The sequence below is a fragment of the Lampetra planeri genome, chromosome 4 (assembly GCF_965212315.1).
Source record: "Lampetra planeri chromosome 4, kcLamPlan1.2.h2, whole genome shotgun sequence".
NCBI lineage: Eukaryota > Metazoa > Chordata > Hyperoartia > Petromyzontiformes > Petromyzontidae > Lampetra > Lampetra planeri.
This window is the reverse complement of record NC_136110.1, coordinates 27,405,904-27,423,856: the sequence shown is the minus strand read 5'-3', so window position 1 is coordinate 27,423,856 and position 17,953 is coordinate 27,405,904. Positions and strand designations below refer to the sequence as shown.

General features: G+C 42.3%; 2 protein-coding genes across 6 annotated transcripts in view; one reads left to right on the top strand and one right to left on the bottom strand.

The window, feature by feature from the left end:
- ITGB1BP1 (integrin subunit beta 1 binding protein 1) lies at positions 1–8,940 on the top strand. 3 transcript variants are annotated; one of them, XM_078593642.1, is made up of 7 exons: positions 1–92; positions 1,805–1,906; positions 2,186–2,264; positions 3,168–3,301; positions 5,116–5,208; positions 5,892–6,041; positions 7,024–8,940. In XM_078593642.1, the coding sequence occupies exons 2-7, from the start codon at positions 1,835–1,837 to the stop codon at positions 7,093–7,095; spliced, it is 600 nt and encodes a 199-aa protein (XP_078449768.1). In that variant the 5' UTR covers positions 1–92; positions 1,805–1,834; the 3' UTR covers positions 7,096–8,940. The 3 variants fall into 3 exon arrangements, with proteins under 3 accessions (XP_078449768.1, XP_078449769.1, XP_078449767.1); XM_078593643.1 differs by lacking the exon at positions 1–92 and adding an exon at positions 102–1,486; XM_078593641.1 differs by lacking the exon at positions 1–92 and adding an exon at positions 102–1,594.
- Positions 8,941–8,942: 2 nt separating this feature from the next.
- Positions 8,943–17,953, bottom strand: part of LOC144717888 (arf-GAP with SH3 domain, ANK repeat and PH domain-containing protein 2-like) — a 52,468-nt gene continuing 43,457 nt past the window's right edge. For 2 of the 3 annotated variants that reach the window (XM_078593637.1, XM_078593639.1), the window contains 3 exons: positions 17,404–17,543; positions 16,921–17,043; positions 8,943–13,479 (listed from right to left, as the gene is read on the bottom strand). In XM_078593637.1, the coding sequence (XP_078449763.1) occupies positions 13,405–13,479; positions 16,921–17,043; positions 17,404–17,543 (338 nt within the window). In that variant the 3' untranslated portion in view covers positions 8,943–13,404. The remainder of the gene's footprint in view (positions 13,480–16,920; positions 17,044–17,403; positions 17,544–17,953) is intronic. The other variant, XM_078593638.1, reaches the window with a different exon arrangement.

The following is a 17,953-nucleotide window of genomic DNA, read 5'->3' as shown; positions in this document are numbered from 1 at the left end:
CCGTCACGTGTCATGGGGCGTACCATCTGGGTCTTCCGCAATAGGGGGGTTGGTGGTTTTGATGATCTCATAGAAGTCAGTAGGCGCATTTGGTAAGTCCGTCAACGTTGCACTAACTCCTCTCGCTGCCGTCATTTACTAACTGTGCAAGTGTTCACGTCTATAGTTCGGAGTGTTGTTGAGCTGTGGACAACAGCGGCGCTTACGTGCAGGAAGTGTGTCTAAAGCCGTGGAACATGCGTCAAGAGTGCCACTGCAATGTGTGCGATTCGGATTTTTTTTTGTTTTTATTAACCGCGTTTTTATAACGCCGCGACTTTGCTCGTAACGTTGACGAAACGTGTCCGTTGTGTCACCCCCGTGTGCCATAATCCTTAATGGAGATTAACGCTGCAACGCTCTTGTTGTTGTGAACAGCGAGGCGCTTGGAACGCGCCCCTACTTTCTTGAGACCGAGTGACCAAACGTTACATTTCCCAGCGCGCATAAGCACTGGGCGTGATGACCTATGTTTATACGCTGTAAGATATATAACCTGCCAAATATTTGATGTGGCATTTTGTATAGTCCATGAGCCCATACCGGATTATTTTCATTTGCCGATACCAGTTGAGATGGCAAAACTTAGGAGGTTCCAATTTTGCTATGTGGCAAATGCCAGTGGTGCATACCTGTCAACCCCTTACCAGTGCCTACTACCTTATTACAGACACATTCAGACCTTATTGGTCATCCCGTGCCCTTATACATCCCAACGTTCATCCGAAAAAGTCCCATCACAAGGGACAAACGAATAGACAACATATAATAAAAATTGCCCGTATTGAGATAGCTCTATGCCGTGTGGACCTGAAGACGCAATTTCCCTGTACAACAGGGGTTGGGAACCTTTTTTCTGCCAAGGGCCATTTGGATATTTATAACATCATTCGCGGGCCATACAAAATTATCAACTTAAAAATTAGCCCGTTTATATTTGGTCAAACATTTAATTAACTCGCCCCTAATACGATGGCTGGAACTGCTTCTCTTTGGTGAGGCGTGTGATGTTAGCTGGTATTGATGATGTTGCTACTCGCAACTGCTTTTCCAGGTTTGCTCCTAGATTTATTGAATTTCGAGTCCCGCCTGCGGTTGCCTTGGCAGGGCCAGACCCAAATGATTTCGCGGGCCCTATACGACCTGCGGGCCGGACGTTCCTCATCCCTGCTGTATAAGAATACGGGTAAACCGAATGGGTTGACAGCCGTGGTGGTGTCTATGATAACCGTTTGAAATGAGCGGAGTTATCAAATATTCATAGTATATCTCACCCGGATTCGGAATAACGCTGGCGAACACAGTGGAACAGCACACACGTCCAGAATAAACACGTCACTCGAGAGCCAAACATCATCTCACCTCCTGGCTTTGACATTTCTCCTCTTCGAAGACACCGGTGGTGGGACCATCAACCGCAACGGGGAACATCAACAAGCCGTTCGTTGTACGCATCTCCTTCATGAATGGAAAATAAAAGACAAACACAACTTCACAATCCCATTTCTGCTATAATAGACATCACAAAGGAATTTGCTTTTGCGCAGAGGCTATGGTGAGTAAGTCTGACGTTCTCCAAGCCCGTATTTACAGCTGCAAGGGTGGGGTTTTTCTTAAGTATGGTAAATGCCTCATGCATTAAGTATGATAATTATGCAAAGCTGCTATTTTGTTGAACTCCAGCTGGTTTATGTGGCACCCACGAATGAATGTCAATGACTAATGAAACATGAATTTCACGTGTTTGTTTTTCCCTTCTCCACAGTTATATCAGGGCAGGCGACGATGAGCAGGCATGTTTCGCAAGGGGAAAAAGCGGCACAACAGCAGCAGCTCACAGGGCAGTGAAATCAGTGCAAAGAGCAAGGTACTGCACGCACGCACACTGCAGCTCTCCGATATGTTTTCGGGTTGTTGCTGCTGCCCCAACAAGCCACGCACAGCGTGACGTGGCTCATGGTTATGCCAATGGCATCACCTCCCATCCAGCGACACACGTGGAAGCAGAGGCGAGACTTTCTTCCCCAACTATATCCGTGTTATTCGATAATCTGAGTGCTCGAACAGATCACGATAGATTCATCGATGGCTTAAATCATTGGATAGCGAAGCTCTAATTTTGTCATTGTCGGTTTTGTCATTGCAGTCCATAGACTCCAGTTTGGGTAAGCTCTCACGCACCAGCACTGTTGCAAGCCTCGACACCGATTCCACCAAAAGCTCCGGTAAGGACTGCACAATTGTAGTTCATAATAAAGGGTTTTGGGTTAAATCACGTAAGTAGAAATGTGTCGTAACCCTCCACCATCCGACACAGCCAGTAAGGTTTGTCACGTAAACAAAATGCGCCAATTTTACTTACGCGATCTAACCCAAAAACCGAAAGCCTACGTGTTAAACTGACAAATGTAATTGTTTAGCCACCTACGAATTAGCACGGTTGGCTACGTACGGTACGAAAGAAGTTCAACATACATAACCAAAAGCTTCCCTGTTACTGTTGTCGTTGTTAAGGTGGTCCTGCTGCTGCTGCTTTGAGTGTTTGCAGGGCTTCATGTCTCATGGAAACATCCACCACAGACCCTACACCCCACCACACCCAGAGCTCAGCCCCAGACAGCATGTTTAACTATTTTCTTTTTTTCTTTTTATTGCGAGCTGCTGCAGAAACCACAAACATATAAGGGGAGTTTCACCCATTGAATTGTCGATTAACAGATAATTTCAATCGGGTAATACAATCAAATGTATCACGCATATAATGTACATAAATAAATAAGCATCTATTCGTCCACAAGCGATTCAATGCATTGCATTATTACATCCTACACCCCTGCTGTGTATACGTCCATTTTAGATTGTAATAATTCATTCATGTCCTTAATTATAACTTACATTTCTCTGTCAAACCACTGCTGGATATCAGCCTCTGAGTGTCATGCTGATCATGGGGGTTGTTTGACCGGACTTCAACGCACTGGTCAGTGCGGGCAGGTTGATTGAAGGAGCCTAGGACTGGTGCAGATATCACTCACCACTGATGTTAGATGTAAGGTTTTTAGCATAGTGCGCTAACCACTACACCACCACTCCCCCCCCCCCCTTTCCCCCCCACCTATCGATATAAGGTGTTGCGAATAGCAGTGCGAACATCGCCGAGTTCCGCATGCGGTATCTGGGAGCCTTGGAGAGAGTGCGAGTGGGAGACTATGGGGCTCTGCATACCCCAGCAGACATAATCAACTGCATCGACTTAGCCCAGGTAATGCCTCCACCATTTGTACAGTATTACCTTGTTATTCACAAAGTTGCTATCCGCGATTTTGGCTATCCGTGATTTGAATCTGGAACTCTACACGACTGCATCGAGAGAGAGAGAAAAAAAGTGATGACATCAAGTGATGAGAGAGAATGTAATGCGAGAAAGGGATGAGATAAAATTATGCAAGACAGAGTGATGAGATTAAGCTAAGTTCGTTGATAAACTATTCTGTAATAATCTTGATTTGAAGCTTTCGTGACTGCAGGAATCCATACTCTTTGGTTCTTTCGGTAAAGTCACGTAGGTATAAAATCAAATAAATCACGACTTTTCGGGCGCAACACAAGCGTCCATCATCAGGTGGGAAAGCATGGTCTACTGCTGAGGTCTGTAGCACACCATGCTTTCCCACGTGATGATGGACGCTTGTGTTGTGCCCGAAACGTCGTGATTTATATTATACCTACGTGACTTTTCATCTTCTTGGTTCCTTCGGTAAAGTCACGTAGAAGGGAAATAATAAAATAATAAAAATAAAACATAATAAAATAATTCTCACGACGTTTCGGCCACAACGCAAGCAGCCGTCCTCAGGTGAAGAAGAGGTGTGTCGGGAAGACAGCGTCTGTGGCGGAAACGTCGTGAGAATTATTTTATTATGTTTTATTTTTATTATTTCCCTTCTACGTGATGACTTTACCGAAAGAACCAAGAAGATGAATCCCTGCAGTCACGAAAGCTTTAAATCGAAATCTACGTGACTTTACCGAAACAACCAAAGAGTATGGATTCTCTACTTAAAAAAATCATATATGTTTATTAAAACACATTTTTGTGTTATGATTTTTTTAATGAATGTACCGTCTTATTTGTTTAAGGTAATTCATTAAAAATATAGTTTTTTTCGTAGGCAAATATCATCCGTGAAATTTGCTGTTCATGAACATGTACGGAACATATCCATATTAATGTTCCACATAACATGACACATGTTCTTAATATAACCTTTGGTTGTAGCAATGCTGTTGTAGCAATGCTGTTTTAGGTTTCTTACACCTGAAAAAACCTACCTCTTAAGTTGTGTTTATACCAGAATCTAACAGTCCCTAGCCATGTACATAATTGACCAAATATGGGGAATATTATATTCTTGGTTCTTTCGGTAAAGTCACGTCGAAGGGAAATAATCAAAAATTCAACAATACAATTTTTATAGTTTTATTTTTATGATTTTATTATTTCCCTTCTACATGACTTTACCGAAATAACCAAGAATATGAATTTAATTTGAAATCTGTTCCTACCACCAGGTAAAATAATGGTTAAACTTACCTAACACCATATCAATTACATTTTGAACGCTCCAAATTAATCCATCCTGTCACACATGAATTACCAGTGTCATTTCCATGTAATGCACCTTGAACGAGTACAATGGCATCGGAATCAAATGGAAGCTCCGCTGTCATCAGGACAGAGCTGTTTAACGAGATGCTGTATCTGTGTGGTGTATCCCGTCAGAATATTAACTACGTTAACTTTAAATTTCGATTTTTAAAGCTTTCGTGACTGTAGGGATTCATCTTCTTGGTTCTTTCGGTAAAGTCACGTAGAAGGGAAATAATAAAATAATAAAAATGAAACATACGGACGCTGTCTTTCCGACAGCCCTGTTCTTCACCTGAGGACGGCTACTTGCGTTGTGGCCGAAACGTCGTGAGAATTGTATTTTATTATGTTTTATTTTTATTATTTTATTATTTCCCTTCTACGTGACTTTACGCTAACTTTACTTTTTATCCCACTTCCAACAGCAATATGGAAAGCTTCCATTTGTTGCCTCTGAAGAAGAAGTCACTCTTCTCGTTTCAAAACATGGCATCAAAATGATTGCTGCAGATCACTTGGTGAGTAAATAGTTGACATCCTACCATTTACTGTCTTGCAAATCAGAAAATGCGTCACAACATATTTGAAAAGCACATCACCTATATTGTTCAGGTTAATCTATCAATCTTTTGATGTAAAAAAAAAAACGTATCAAGGCTTTATTTTTTCGTAATTACATCTATTACCACCGAAACGATTATTTGATTTACACGTTTAGATAATGCATTGCTACAATTGTACAATAATATTCTGGGGAATCCTGCATTGGAATTCTGTGGACATACACAAATCTGCAGTCAGTCCACCATGCAGAGGTCCTGTGTGTTGGAACTGAACAGCCTTGAAATTCGTGCAATTTTCCTTGCATTTTTTCCACACTGGCTAAAGAGCTTTTTGAGGGTAATGCTGTTCGAGTGTTTGCACAAGTTAAGGGAATTAGCAAGGCAAAGCTACATTTCAGGCACAAATGATGTTGCATCATTTGTGCCAACTGGGAAGAGAAAGCACTGGTGGTATCAAATAGTTTTCAACAAAAACATTTAAAGATTTTGGCTGTGGCCCATCATAAAAGTGAACTGCAATTTGGACCCATTGCCGGTGGCCACTTGTCCATAAACTTCACGACATCTTGAGCCTGTGCACAGTTTACCCGAACTGTGCAGAGAACCGTGATGTATTTATTTGTTGTCGTTTTTTGCAGGACGTGCTCCAGCGACACCCACTCTACCTCATTGTGCTCACGGTTTGTTTTGACGATGGATTTGGCATGGGCAAGCATCTGCTCGCCCTCAAGACCGCGGAGCCACATCGCACCGAGCAGAGCCTCTGGGTTTACCAGTGCAGCAGCCTGGTACTTGCACCGACAAGGAATTTTTGCTGCCAATTACACGATGAATAGGAATAATGCACAATGCAACTATAGACGGAACACAACACTTTTTTTTCTACATCTGTAGTATAGCAGATGCACGAAGGCGGTTTGCTGCCGTAGTATAATGGTAAGCTTCTCGGACTTGCAATCCAGCAGTCGTCGGTTCGATTTAATCTCCTGGCACAGCGATGAATAAAAAAGCTCCTTAAATCCTCCCGCCTCCATCCACCATTAGTATAAATGGGTACACCGAAGTTGATTGGCAAGTCATGTGCGGTGGTGAATAGTGTGGGTACTCCTACCTGAGAAAGTTCCTCTTGCCTGTAGTGAATGCCCTTCTTGCGTGGGAAAGAACTTGCAGGGCTGCACCTTTACCCTTATTTTTCATTTGTTAAGCCACCTCTGACGAACTCACTGAGAATCCATCGAATCTCGCCAGGCCTCGGAAGTTAAGCAGAGTCGCGCCTGGATAGTGCTCGGATGGGCGACTACTGTGCACATGACAGGTGCAGTAGGTGTAGTGGGTGGTCGAGGGCAGTGCAGGAAAATCCACTCACCAACCCGCATTGACCAGGGTGGTGAAGTATGGTCATATATCCCTCGTATCCTTACAAGACGTGGGGAGACCCTCATTCAGCAGTGGATTCAACAAAATGGTCTGTACATCTACACGCACATTCACGACAGCAATTGATATGAGCCCTTGGATGTTTATTGTATGTTTAACTGTATTGTTTGAAAAAGTCCAATAGCTTCAAACAAACCCTCGAAACAGCAGGCTTTGAAAAAAGCAATGGTGAGCTAAAGGTCAACATTAAATTACTACCATAATGCAACCCTTTTTTAATTGAGACATACCCACTGTGTAGCATTTTATACCAATCCTTTGACACAAGTGCTGTCAACATGTTTTAGCGTGTTGTTTTATCATGGCTGTCTACTTTTTTCATATTTCGTCCAGGATCAAGGACAAGCTATCTGCCGTGCAATGTCATCTCTGTTTGACGTGGTCCTGGGTGCAGTGAAGTCGTGAGGACATGACAAACAAGCACAACTAAATGTTGTACCTAATCACTCGCCGTCAAGATGTTTTGAAAAATGTCAACATGGTCAGGATAAATTATACCGAGAATGCCGATTTGACACGGCAATTAAAATGGAAGGCACAATCTCAATGATGGTTAACTGGCCTGCAGAGGATTGTTGGATAACCCTCACCTTACAAATTGTGTGTAGGTGGTTCTTAACTGTAGTATTGTTTATATTTAACAATCACTGAACTTGATCAAATGTAGCACTTTCCCAAAATATGAATGTACTGTACTGTAATACGATGGCACACTATTCATGTAAACACGTGATTGTATTCTTGTGCCATGTATAGACACGGATCGGCCGATATAAAATTTGTTCTGAATCTAGTATAATTGAACTTGACGGAAATTCGATCGATTTAACCTTTGGTATTTGAACTCGCACTTTTCCAATTGCAAGTCATGCACTCGAACAATCGTTGTGACCAAAAGGCGTGGGGAGGCCTTTATCCAGCTGTGGATTGACAGGGCTGGATGACAAATTATATCGCCCACAAAATAAAGAAGCCTATGGTTGTAAATGCTCATGAACAAATGGCTTGCCCAAGACAAAGCACAAGTCATGATTGCTTCTGTACTGGAGGCTAAGCAGGGAGAACACTGGTCAATACCTAGCAGAGGTCGCAAACGGGTTTTGATTCCTTACCCATACCCGGCCGCACCAGGGTCGCAAACGGGTACCCGTACCCTACCCAATACCCGGCTACCCGTACCCGGCCGGGTATCGGGTAGGGTACCCGATTGCGACTTCTGGGATGAAGCCATGTTGCAGGCGTGGGTGGGTTGATTCTAGGAACTTGAATTGTGAGAAGAGACAAGACGTTGGGAAATGAGTGACAAACGGTGACTCACCAGTGACTCACGACCTACCCGTACCCGGCCGCACCAGGGTCGCAAACGGCTACCCGTACCCGTACCCAGTCGGGTACGCGTAGCTGGGTACGGGTATGGGGTACCCGATTGCGACCTCTGATACCTAGACTACAAAATGCCATCCGGGAATGCCAGATCACGCTGGCACATAGGAAGGCTTGTAGCCAGGCTTCTATTCATCTATATTGAGCTGCTAAAAACCCTCTCGAGCCAGAATCTTACAATACAATTGGTTACGGGATTTTATTTTTTTATTTTTTACTATTAGAGTTACACATCGGGCAGGAATAAAGCAGTTCCTCATAATTGGATATCGCATGTAATTGTTTAGTGTTACTCGGTTCATCCTGATAACTGATTTCATGAGTATAAATGCATATGGTTGGGATAGTGTTTGGTGGATTTAATAACAAGTCACGAACAGCTCTTTGTCAATCCACTTCCGGATGAAGGTCTTCCCTGCACCATGTCGGATGTGGGATTTATTTGACACTGTATGTTACCACAGTGGTCAAGACGAGATAGTGAAGGGGATATCCAAAACCAGTTCAAATGTCACTTGCCAATATTAGCCATGGCTGGGAATAAAACTCGACTCACCAGGTTCAGTGTATTGTGCTATGAACCCCTTTTTTTAAGACATTCATATCTAACTACATTTTTTCTAAAGGGGAATTAGAAAACCAGAGCAGTACATTAGTGGATAAAGTTGATGCGTATTTGCGAACCTAAAACTGTTAGTTTTTACTTTGTTCTCTAAGCTTTTGATCAATGTTCATGATTGTCTTTAAAATGTATCGGTCGTTTCTTCTATCCAACCCTGTGATGTACTTGTATAAAGGAATGCATTCACAATTTGTATTATTCACATTTCATAGTTTTATACAACAATAAAAACGCATTTCAAGGAATGTTGAAAATTTCAATGAATTGCTTTATTTAAAATGGGTAAAACACAAGGTATAACCAAAGAGATCAGTCACCTTAGAACTAAAACAAACTCGCAAAAGTCGCCTTTCGTACGTAAAACACTTCCAATACATCCCAGTCTTACAAAACTTTAAAATGTACAAGGATGGAACTACTTATTTTGTATTCTTGCGATACCAACATAGAATTGTCCTTTTCTCAGTTTTCACCAGCATCTATTGCACCACCTGGCCACAATAACAGTTTCCTTGTCATGATATCTAACTCAAGACTCCCACTTTCATTTTTCATAATTATTGCTGCATATTTCCAGAAAAAAACTTTCTATGTTCGTTTTGACATCATGCATCTCTCATATGCATAGTCCAGTGTTAGGCTTGTTGAACACAAATCAAGTCATTTTTGCTTCACCGGCCAAACAATGAGAGCCAATGGTATGCACCGTGTGGCAAATTCACCAATACACCAGAAACAAAGTGCCAATGCAAGAAAGCTGAGTGGGGGAGCTAGCATGCCCTTGAAACCCCATGGGATATACTCCATGATATTGGAACATGGGAACGTTAGAAGCAAATTTATGAATAATGTTGACACGAAGACTAAAATAGAGACGTGTGATGTTTGGTAGGGAAAAAATAGATCAATATTCATAGCCTCGAAGGTGAATAGCAAACCAGTGCAATAGACTTGGTACAATATCATGCAAAAGCATTTGGCAACATCTGATTGACAAATAAACATGAAATGTGGTAGACTACGAACAATATGTAACACGGTAGATGATTTTTCATACAGTTTGTAAACTTTACATCAAGTTATTTTTTTTTATTCATAAGAACGTGTAACAATCTTGTTGCATATAGACATTAAATTCAGCAAACTTTACATTAAAGCCCGTTGACAGTAACCTTGCAAATGGTGACCTCTTATTTTTGCATACCTTTGTATGCAATATGAGGGCTGGTCAAAAAGTCTATGGAAGGATTTTATTCAATTAAAGATATGATTAGAAAAAAAAAACGCTCTCTGAACCCCTTCAAAGTATTGTTTGGTTCTTTCGGTAAATTCACGTAGATAGAAAAATAATAATAAAGTGAATAAAAAAAATAAAAATAATTAATGTTTACTGAAGCCCCGCCCACTTCGTTACGCAGCAGCTTTTGCTCTTGTGCCAAGCCCCTTTTTTGTAACGTTTATCAGCGGTTGCCTGAGGTGACCATCTTAATCTTTCCTTCTGAAGTCGATCGCCTGTGTTGTGATCGAAACGTCGTGGTTTTTTTTTATTTTATTACTGAAAGAACCAAGAATAAGTCTACATTATAGACTGCCAGTACACTCACTCAGGTTAAGAACCAGGCTACAGTCTATATTATAGAATGCCAATACGCTCACCAAGCTTAATAACCATTGCTACAGTCTACATTATAGAATGCCAATACGCCCACTCCGATTAAGAACCAGGTTACAGTCTACATTAATGTTTTTGATGATTTTATTTTAATCATTTTTATTCTTATTCACTTTATTTATATTATTACGTTTCTATCTACGTGACATTACCGAAAGAACCAAAAAATATGAATTCCTGCAGTCACGAAAGTGTAGTCAAATTTTAACCCTTCAAAGTACTGTCCACAAAGTCACAGGAATTAGTGAACAAATCGCACAAGCAGAACATTTCGGTACGAGTTTGGCACCTTGTGGGTTATCGTGGAGAGTGACCAACAATGCAACATAAAATTTCCTGTTACTGGTAGGAACCTCCTGGTTACACCAGCCCACAAGAGATTATTGTGTCCGTCCGTCGTGCATCAAAAAATGGGAGGGGTGGAGCTGGGTGGAGAGGGGAGGGTGGGGAGGGTGGGGTGGGAGGGGTGGGGCTGGGTGGGGAGGGGCTGGTCACCCCGTGGTGCCCTTATAAAACTCAACGTTTAACCGACTCACGCCGGCTTGTGCCCGCCCTCACAGTCGGGCATATTTGCTGAATACACCACGCCGCCGTTGACCCTGGCCATTGACCGAGCAACCCAACGTTCCTACCAGCTCCCTCCGCAGGAATGTGTTAAATTTGGTAAGTCTGCCCCTACTGAAACTCTCCCCATGTTACAACAACTTATACAGATTGCAATGTACTCACTTTGAACGGAACTATTTTAAAAAGATAATGAGGAACTTAATGCAAATGTGATTAGGCAAATGAGAGGCTTCAGCTACAGACTCAGTTAAGCTGTGAAATTGCTGGCACAAGATGCATCGATGGCAGAATAAGATTGCTTTGAAGGGGGCATTCGAAATTAATCGCTGAACTGTATTCGATGTAACAGCATCATTCCAATATTCATTTTGACCAGTCATTGCACATCAGTGCATATTTGTAATGTATGTGCAATTTGTGTGTGTGTATACTGGATGTCAAAGACAAAGAGATTCCCATGTTAGTCTTATGAACTCTCGTTGGCAATTGCTGTTCGCAAGGAACAATTTCGGCATGTTTCCCCACTGGTGTTCTGAATGGCTACTACGATTCAAACACAGCTCGCCAGGATTGTGATAGAGAATGGCAACGAATGCACCCTGCCCTAGACCCTTTCCCCTACACGTAATGGGAGGGCATACATATCTACACAAAGCCCGGTAATTAGGATTAATATATGCAGCATGCCAACCCACTGCGCTGTGCCCTCCATCTTCAAAAAAAGGAGATGGAATTCAGACTGACAGTTAACGAAAACCTTAAAAAGGCATATTCCAGTTCTTGTTAAGAACTGCACATCACAAGTGGCATTAGGCCTTGACTAGGTCAACTAAACACTGGCGCACAAAAAGCACCAAAGAGCTAAGATCCACGTGAATATTTGGCTAAAATGAGAATCTTTGCCTTTACGTTTTTACAATTGTACATGCATATGTATACTGTGTGTGTGCTGTATATATGTGGGTATGCTTATGTATGTCTACATAAATGTATGTACACACATTTATTATAAATTAGCTATTTCCTTTTATGGAGACCCCAGGACTCCTTTGTTAAAAAAAAAACCTGCATATCTCAATGCCCTTACCTGGTTCACCGAGAGATAAAAGACGCACAATGAATACCAAGCAACACCAATTGCTACGTTCAATGCTATCGCTATCATAAATTATGTTCTTTGTTTAATACATAAATGGACCTCAGAGTAGAGTGGTCAAGTCAAACTGTTGTCGTTTACACTTGGTTTACACGTAGGCTTTCGCGACCAATATCATCCATAATACAGTTTTTTTGGGTGAGATCGCGTATAAATATATAAAAGCGTCGTTAAACCCGCCACCACCCGAAACAGCCAATTAGTAAGGTTTGTCACGTAAACAGCACGTGTCAATTCGTTAGTAGTACAGCACACCAGTGTGTTGGAGAGCAAAGCCACAACATTTATGAATCCCCCCCCAAATTCGCGCAAGAAGGGGACACAGATGACGACATCACATCTACCCCTCTATTTAAGGAACGAAACGGGAGGATTTGTCCACAAATCTGGCTGTCGGCTGATGACGCTAGTTGTAATTTACTGGTGAAACGCCGTAGTCAGATTGTAAATGTTGTAGCTTTGCTCTCCAACACACCGGTGTGCTGTACTACGAATTGGCATGTTCTGTTTACGTGGCAAACCTCACTAATTAGCTATGTCAGGTGGTGGTGGCGGGTTTAACTACACTTTTATATATTTACGTGATCTAACCCAAAAAAAAAACTGTATCATGGATTATTTACACTTGTAAACAAATACTGTGCTGCGGATGCATAAGAAGCCTTGCCTGCATTTAAAACCAACAAGGCAAGTGCCATCATATTAAAAAACTAACTAAGGAAACTATAATTCCCAGCTTATTTCTAACACAAAGGTCAAGACTAACGTTCATAACAATAAGTGCAAAGGCTTTCCAATATTTTCCTTCAATTCATAATGAAAATATAAGTGCAAGTACATGGCAAAGTAACCAACCGAAGAAGTCTGGTTCGCAACTCGCATTCCACATGACACACATGGGTACATCGTTACAAATCCCTAATGCTCCTTTCATTTTTCCTAAGGCAGACACTCATCTGGGAATACTTGTGACTCGTACATGAAAGCCAGTTGCACAAGTGATTTAGTATTGTTTTATGCCTCCAAAACACCCACCAAGTTTCAGCTGAAACAATGGTAACATTTTCATAATCCTCACTTGGGTAAAAGGCTTAGTACCGTTGGAAAATTCCCCCATGGTTACTTTCATCCACAAGGGAAACAAATTGATTTTGAGCTTAACAAAAAAAAACTACAAAAAAAGAGATGCCAAGAGTTCGGAATGATGACAAAATCCTGAGTGCACCAAGTTACTCCGCATTTCCTTGTAAGCGATACGGCGTCTTGGAATTGTAACAAACACCAAAGTGCCTACATTCTGGCAAAGAGGCAGGCTCAATCGGTCAGTTGCTCGATGAAGGAAACCGGGAAGGCGCCACGTCTCGCCGGAACGCCCTCGACGTAGCCGTGCTGCGGAAGAGAAAACAACAATAATCATCATGATTCAAACTTATAAGCCACCCCTTAAGCAATGGTCTTTATAGTGTCAGGCATATAAAGGGAGGAAAAGCAAGTGAGAAGTAACCATGGAGACAAAGAGAGAAGGTGGAGAGTTCTTCAGCCAGGAATTAAAATCTCCATCGCCTGCGAGTTCCTGACCTCCAAGGACGGAATTCTAGAGCCTGGACACCGTGCGGACAAAAGCTCCGGTGGTCAGACCCAGGTTCGAAGCCTGGAGCTCGCGCTGAGTAGGGCACGATCGGTAAATCTCAGGGATCTCAGTGCAGTGTGTTGTTGGTTAGTGGAGTGTGTGGCTGGTGAGTGGAGTGTGTGGCTGGTTAGTGGAGTGTGTGGCTGGTGAGTGGAGTGTGTGGTTGGTGAGTGGAGTATGTGGTTGGATAGCAGAGTGTGTGGCTGGTTAGTGGAGTGTGTGCGGTTGAATCACCTCCTGGATGTAGGGTGGAGCAAGCCCATTTAAAGCCATGTTTGAACACAAGAATGATAATCTTAAACTCATTGTGAATTTGAAGTGGAAGTCAATGCAGAGAAATAAGCACAGTGAGTTATGGTTCCGAAGAGGAGTGCAGGCGAGCACCCTGGCAGCTGCATATTGGACAGGCTGCAGTCTGTAACACTAAAATAAGTGTCAGAAGATATTTAAAGACTGCGTATGCAGTATTACACAATGCAATGCATGTTTGTAGAGCTGGGCTATCTAATTATTCGAGGGGGGAAAATACTCCTACCGATTATCAATTCGATTACAAGACCAATTGGACAATCCAAATACATATGGAACAAAATGTCCCCCCTCTGTTCCAAGGTGTGCCACTGGATGAGAGGTGATGGGCAGGGCTTGAGGACATAGGCATCGTCTTCCACATCATGCTGCGTGTGACTTGTAGGGTCTCGGGTAATCGACGACCAAAAAAATTGGCGATTACAATTTTAAGTCAATGAATCGATGGCTTAACAACTTATATTTTTTTCAAAGTATACAAATGTGACTGCATTTTGAATCACTGCAGAAAATAGGAGAAACATGCTCATATGCAGAGTTTCAAGAGGGATACTACTTTATGAGTTCAGGGAACGATTGGAAGAATTGTATATGGCAGAGGGAAATGAGAGAAAGTTGTTATTGTGGAGGTGCGTACGACAACACTTTGTAAAGAGGAGCAGTCTAGAGCCTGAGCTTGAATACATGGAGGCGCTCAGGAGTGTGAGAAGCCACGCAAAGGTAATTCCAGACATTGAGAGCAGCAACTGAGAAACAGTGACTACACTGCAGAAAGCAGTGACCACTAGAAAAATAAAAACATCAGCCAGTCTAATCAGAACTGAGCCAATCAGCAACACCAGCAGCAGCAGCCAGCAATGCTACGTAATCGAGCGACAAAGTGAGCAGCTTAATTCAGTTCCTGATGAAGCCCCCACCACATGGAGCGAAAGGACATCATGCCCAACAACATGCAGAAAAAAAAACGAAAACCCATCAGAGAGCTACAGAACACAACTGCAAAAAACACATGCAACGGTAGAGACAGCACAACACCAAATACCACGGAATGCTAGCAATGAATGATGGAAGCAGTAGACAAATTTTGTTGCGCCAGGGGCTTAATTACTGGCAGACACACTGCCTCCTCCTCGTCCAACATGAACGCGCATCTCCACTTAGCACATCCATGCCAAGAACTAGCATGGCTGTATTAATTCCAAATAGGTAATTTGTGAACAAACAGCCATATTTAATATTAAGAGTAATGTTGAGCCCTTTGCTAAGCTACAGCTGGATGAATATCTCTTCATGCCATGGCATACTTCTCCATGCTGATAAGAGGCGGGTTGGTAAAATTGAGAGCCAGAACCAGGACTGGTTCTGACGTTTCCACTCATGGACATGCAAATTTCTCTAACCCCTCCCTCTCTCCCCGCCCCCACCCCCCCTTTCTCTATTTAAGGCCTCGACACAGAGGCTTAGTTTCTCTCTGTGCCTATGTTTGCTCTCTCTCTATGTATCTCTGTGATATCTGTCTGCTTATATGTCTGTCTATGCTTCTGGTTCTGTGTTTAATCTCTCTCTCAAATTTAGCATTCTCAGGAAGAACGTAATCAACCAGATAGGGTGTTGACTGTTATGTTATCCGACTCTCTGTTGTATTACATTACATTTCTAAGTATACTAGATTTGTGTTCCTATTTAATTTATACCTGATGATGATTGCTTGTGTTGCAATCGAAACGTCGTATCCTAGTTTTTTTATTTAATTTATTATTTTATCTTTATACGTGACTTTACCGAAAGAACCAAAGAATAATTCCTGCAGTCACGAAAGCTCCAAATTAAGTTTGGTTCTGACACCATCCATCACTGTTGTTAGCTATGGCCGGGAATCAGACTAATGTCACTGGGTTGACAACAACATTGCTACCCACTGCAGTTACACGTATTCTATAAGAAATGGACCAAATGCAAATATCACAAAAAAAATGTATCCAATTAAAATATAAGAAAACATGCACGCAAGTAATTTTACACTACTAAAGCATCACATTCTTTGTTCTTCCCTGCCATGCCATTGATTTCATGGTTCAAATATTAGAATGCTGCTAACACATCAAAGCAAATAACCAATTACAGTGTCACTGGAGTGCTTTTAAAATTAAATTTCACTGCTGTTACAGAGACAGGGTACTACTTGCTGCCACAGAACTTTATTTCAAGATTCATATGCGTGGATACGTGCTCGAGCTAGGAAAGCTGGCTATTTCTGAAAAAAATCTGCCGAGAGGATTATGCAGGCGATGGCATATATGACATACAATCATGTGGTAATTTGTTGTTCTACTGCTTGCGAAGATGTGGCCAAAAATGGATGGTTTGCATGGGATGCTGCCGTGCTATAACGGTTAGCACACTGCACTTCCAATCCAGGGGCTTGGCGGTTCGATCTTCTGAATGGCAGTGGAAACAATGGGCAGGTTTCTTAAATTCCCCCGGCCTTTGTCCATCTGGCAGAATAAATGGGTACTCCATACACCAGTTAGTCGATTTCGCAGGTCACGTGTCATTGAGTAAAGTGTGGGCACTCCCGCAACTTCTGAAATAGTTTCACTTTATCAGGTTAAGCCCAGAGCTATAAAGCTTTTCTTCAGAAGTGGCCTAGCCACAAACGATAGCTCAACGAAGTGGCTTATCATGTGGAAATGTATAGCAGCCAAATACTCCAAATGCATGTTTCTAAATATAGAGGGAATAACCAGAAGACCCCGAGAAAAATCCACACGACCACGTGGAGAACATGGAAACTCCAAATATACAGACGTCAGTGTTGGGATCGAACCCACGACCTTCTGCATACCAGGCGAGGTCGTTAACATTCCGTGACTGTGGCGTGAGCGACTTACCCACCACTCGTCGTCTTCCTCCCGTTCTACCACGATGGTGTCTCCTTTCATAAAAGTGAGTTCGTCTTTTTGGTCCGCCTGGCAGTCATATTTGGCCTTGACCCGTTTAATCTTCGGCTTCATCTGTCGTCCCACCAGGGCAAAGGGAATTCACAAAATTAACCACACACATATCATGTAACCTTGCTTTTGCTGTGCAACGCCTAAGCTTAAACGAGACCCGGTAAAAGCCACATCTCTCAACCATTTGCCACCAATTTAAATTTCTTGTCTCAGGAGTCTTTATAATTCCCTTATTCATTTGCCAACTTACGTATAAGAACAGGAGAATCTTTTTGTTTTATGTACGGAAAGTTGCACATATATAAAATTTGATTTATGATGTGGCAAAACATGCATACTATTTTGTCGACATTAGTCTTGTTTAATTTCACACAGTGCATAAGCAAATTGATTTCGGGGATGTGATGGATAGTCTCTTACCAAAGGTGGCTTTCTGGGCAGAGGCACCGGGGGACGATGCGGCATTTCCTGTGGCTTTGGAGGCAAAGGCGGATGAGGCCTGGGCCGGGAAATTGGTTCCCGTGAGACTTTAGACCCATCCACCACTCCACTCTCCACAGCTGCACAGACAACCATGACGAAAGCACGTTGGGACGGCGAGACCAAAAATCACCACAGCCGGCAAACGATTGTGTTACATGAGCCGAGCAGGTAAAAACTCACAATATGCAATCAATTACATATGTTTCGATTTAAAGCTTTCGTGACTGCAGGGATTCATCTTCTTGGTTCTTTCGGTAAAGTCACGTAGAAGGGAAATAATAAAATAATAAAAACAAAACATAATAAAATAATTCTCACGACGTTTCGGCCACAACGCAAGCAGCCGTCCTCAGGTGAAGAACAGGTCTGTCGGGAAGACAGCGTCATTCAGACACTGTCTGAAACGTCGTGAGAATTCTTCTACGTGACTTTACCGAAAGAACCAAGAAGAACAATTACATATGCTAAAAGTGCAGACCTGAAATTT

What these genes read in the sequence shown, in the direction of transcription:
- ITGB1BP1 (XM_078593642.1), top strand. Translation starts at nt 1,835, where the DNA reads ATGTTTCGCAAGGGGAAAAAGCGGCACAACAGCAGCAGCTCACAGGGC. An exon ending in AAATCAGTGCAAAGAGCAAG is followed by an intron (nt 1,907 to 2,185) that starts GTACTGCACGCA and finishes TTGTCATTGCAG; the next exon opens with TCCATAGACTCCAGTTTGGG. An exon ending in CGATTCCACCAAAAGCTCCG is followed by an intron (nt 2,265 to 3,167) that starts GTAAGGACTGCA and finishes TATCGATATAAG; the next exon opens with GTGTTGCGAATAGCAGTGCG.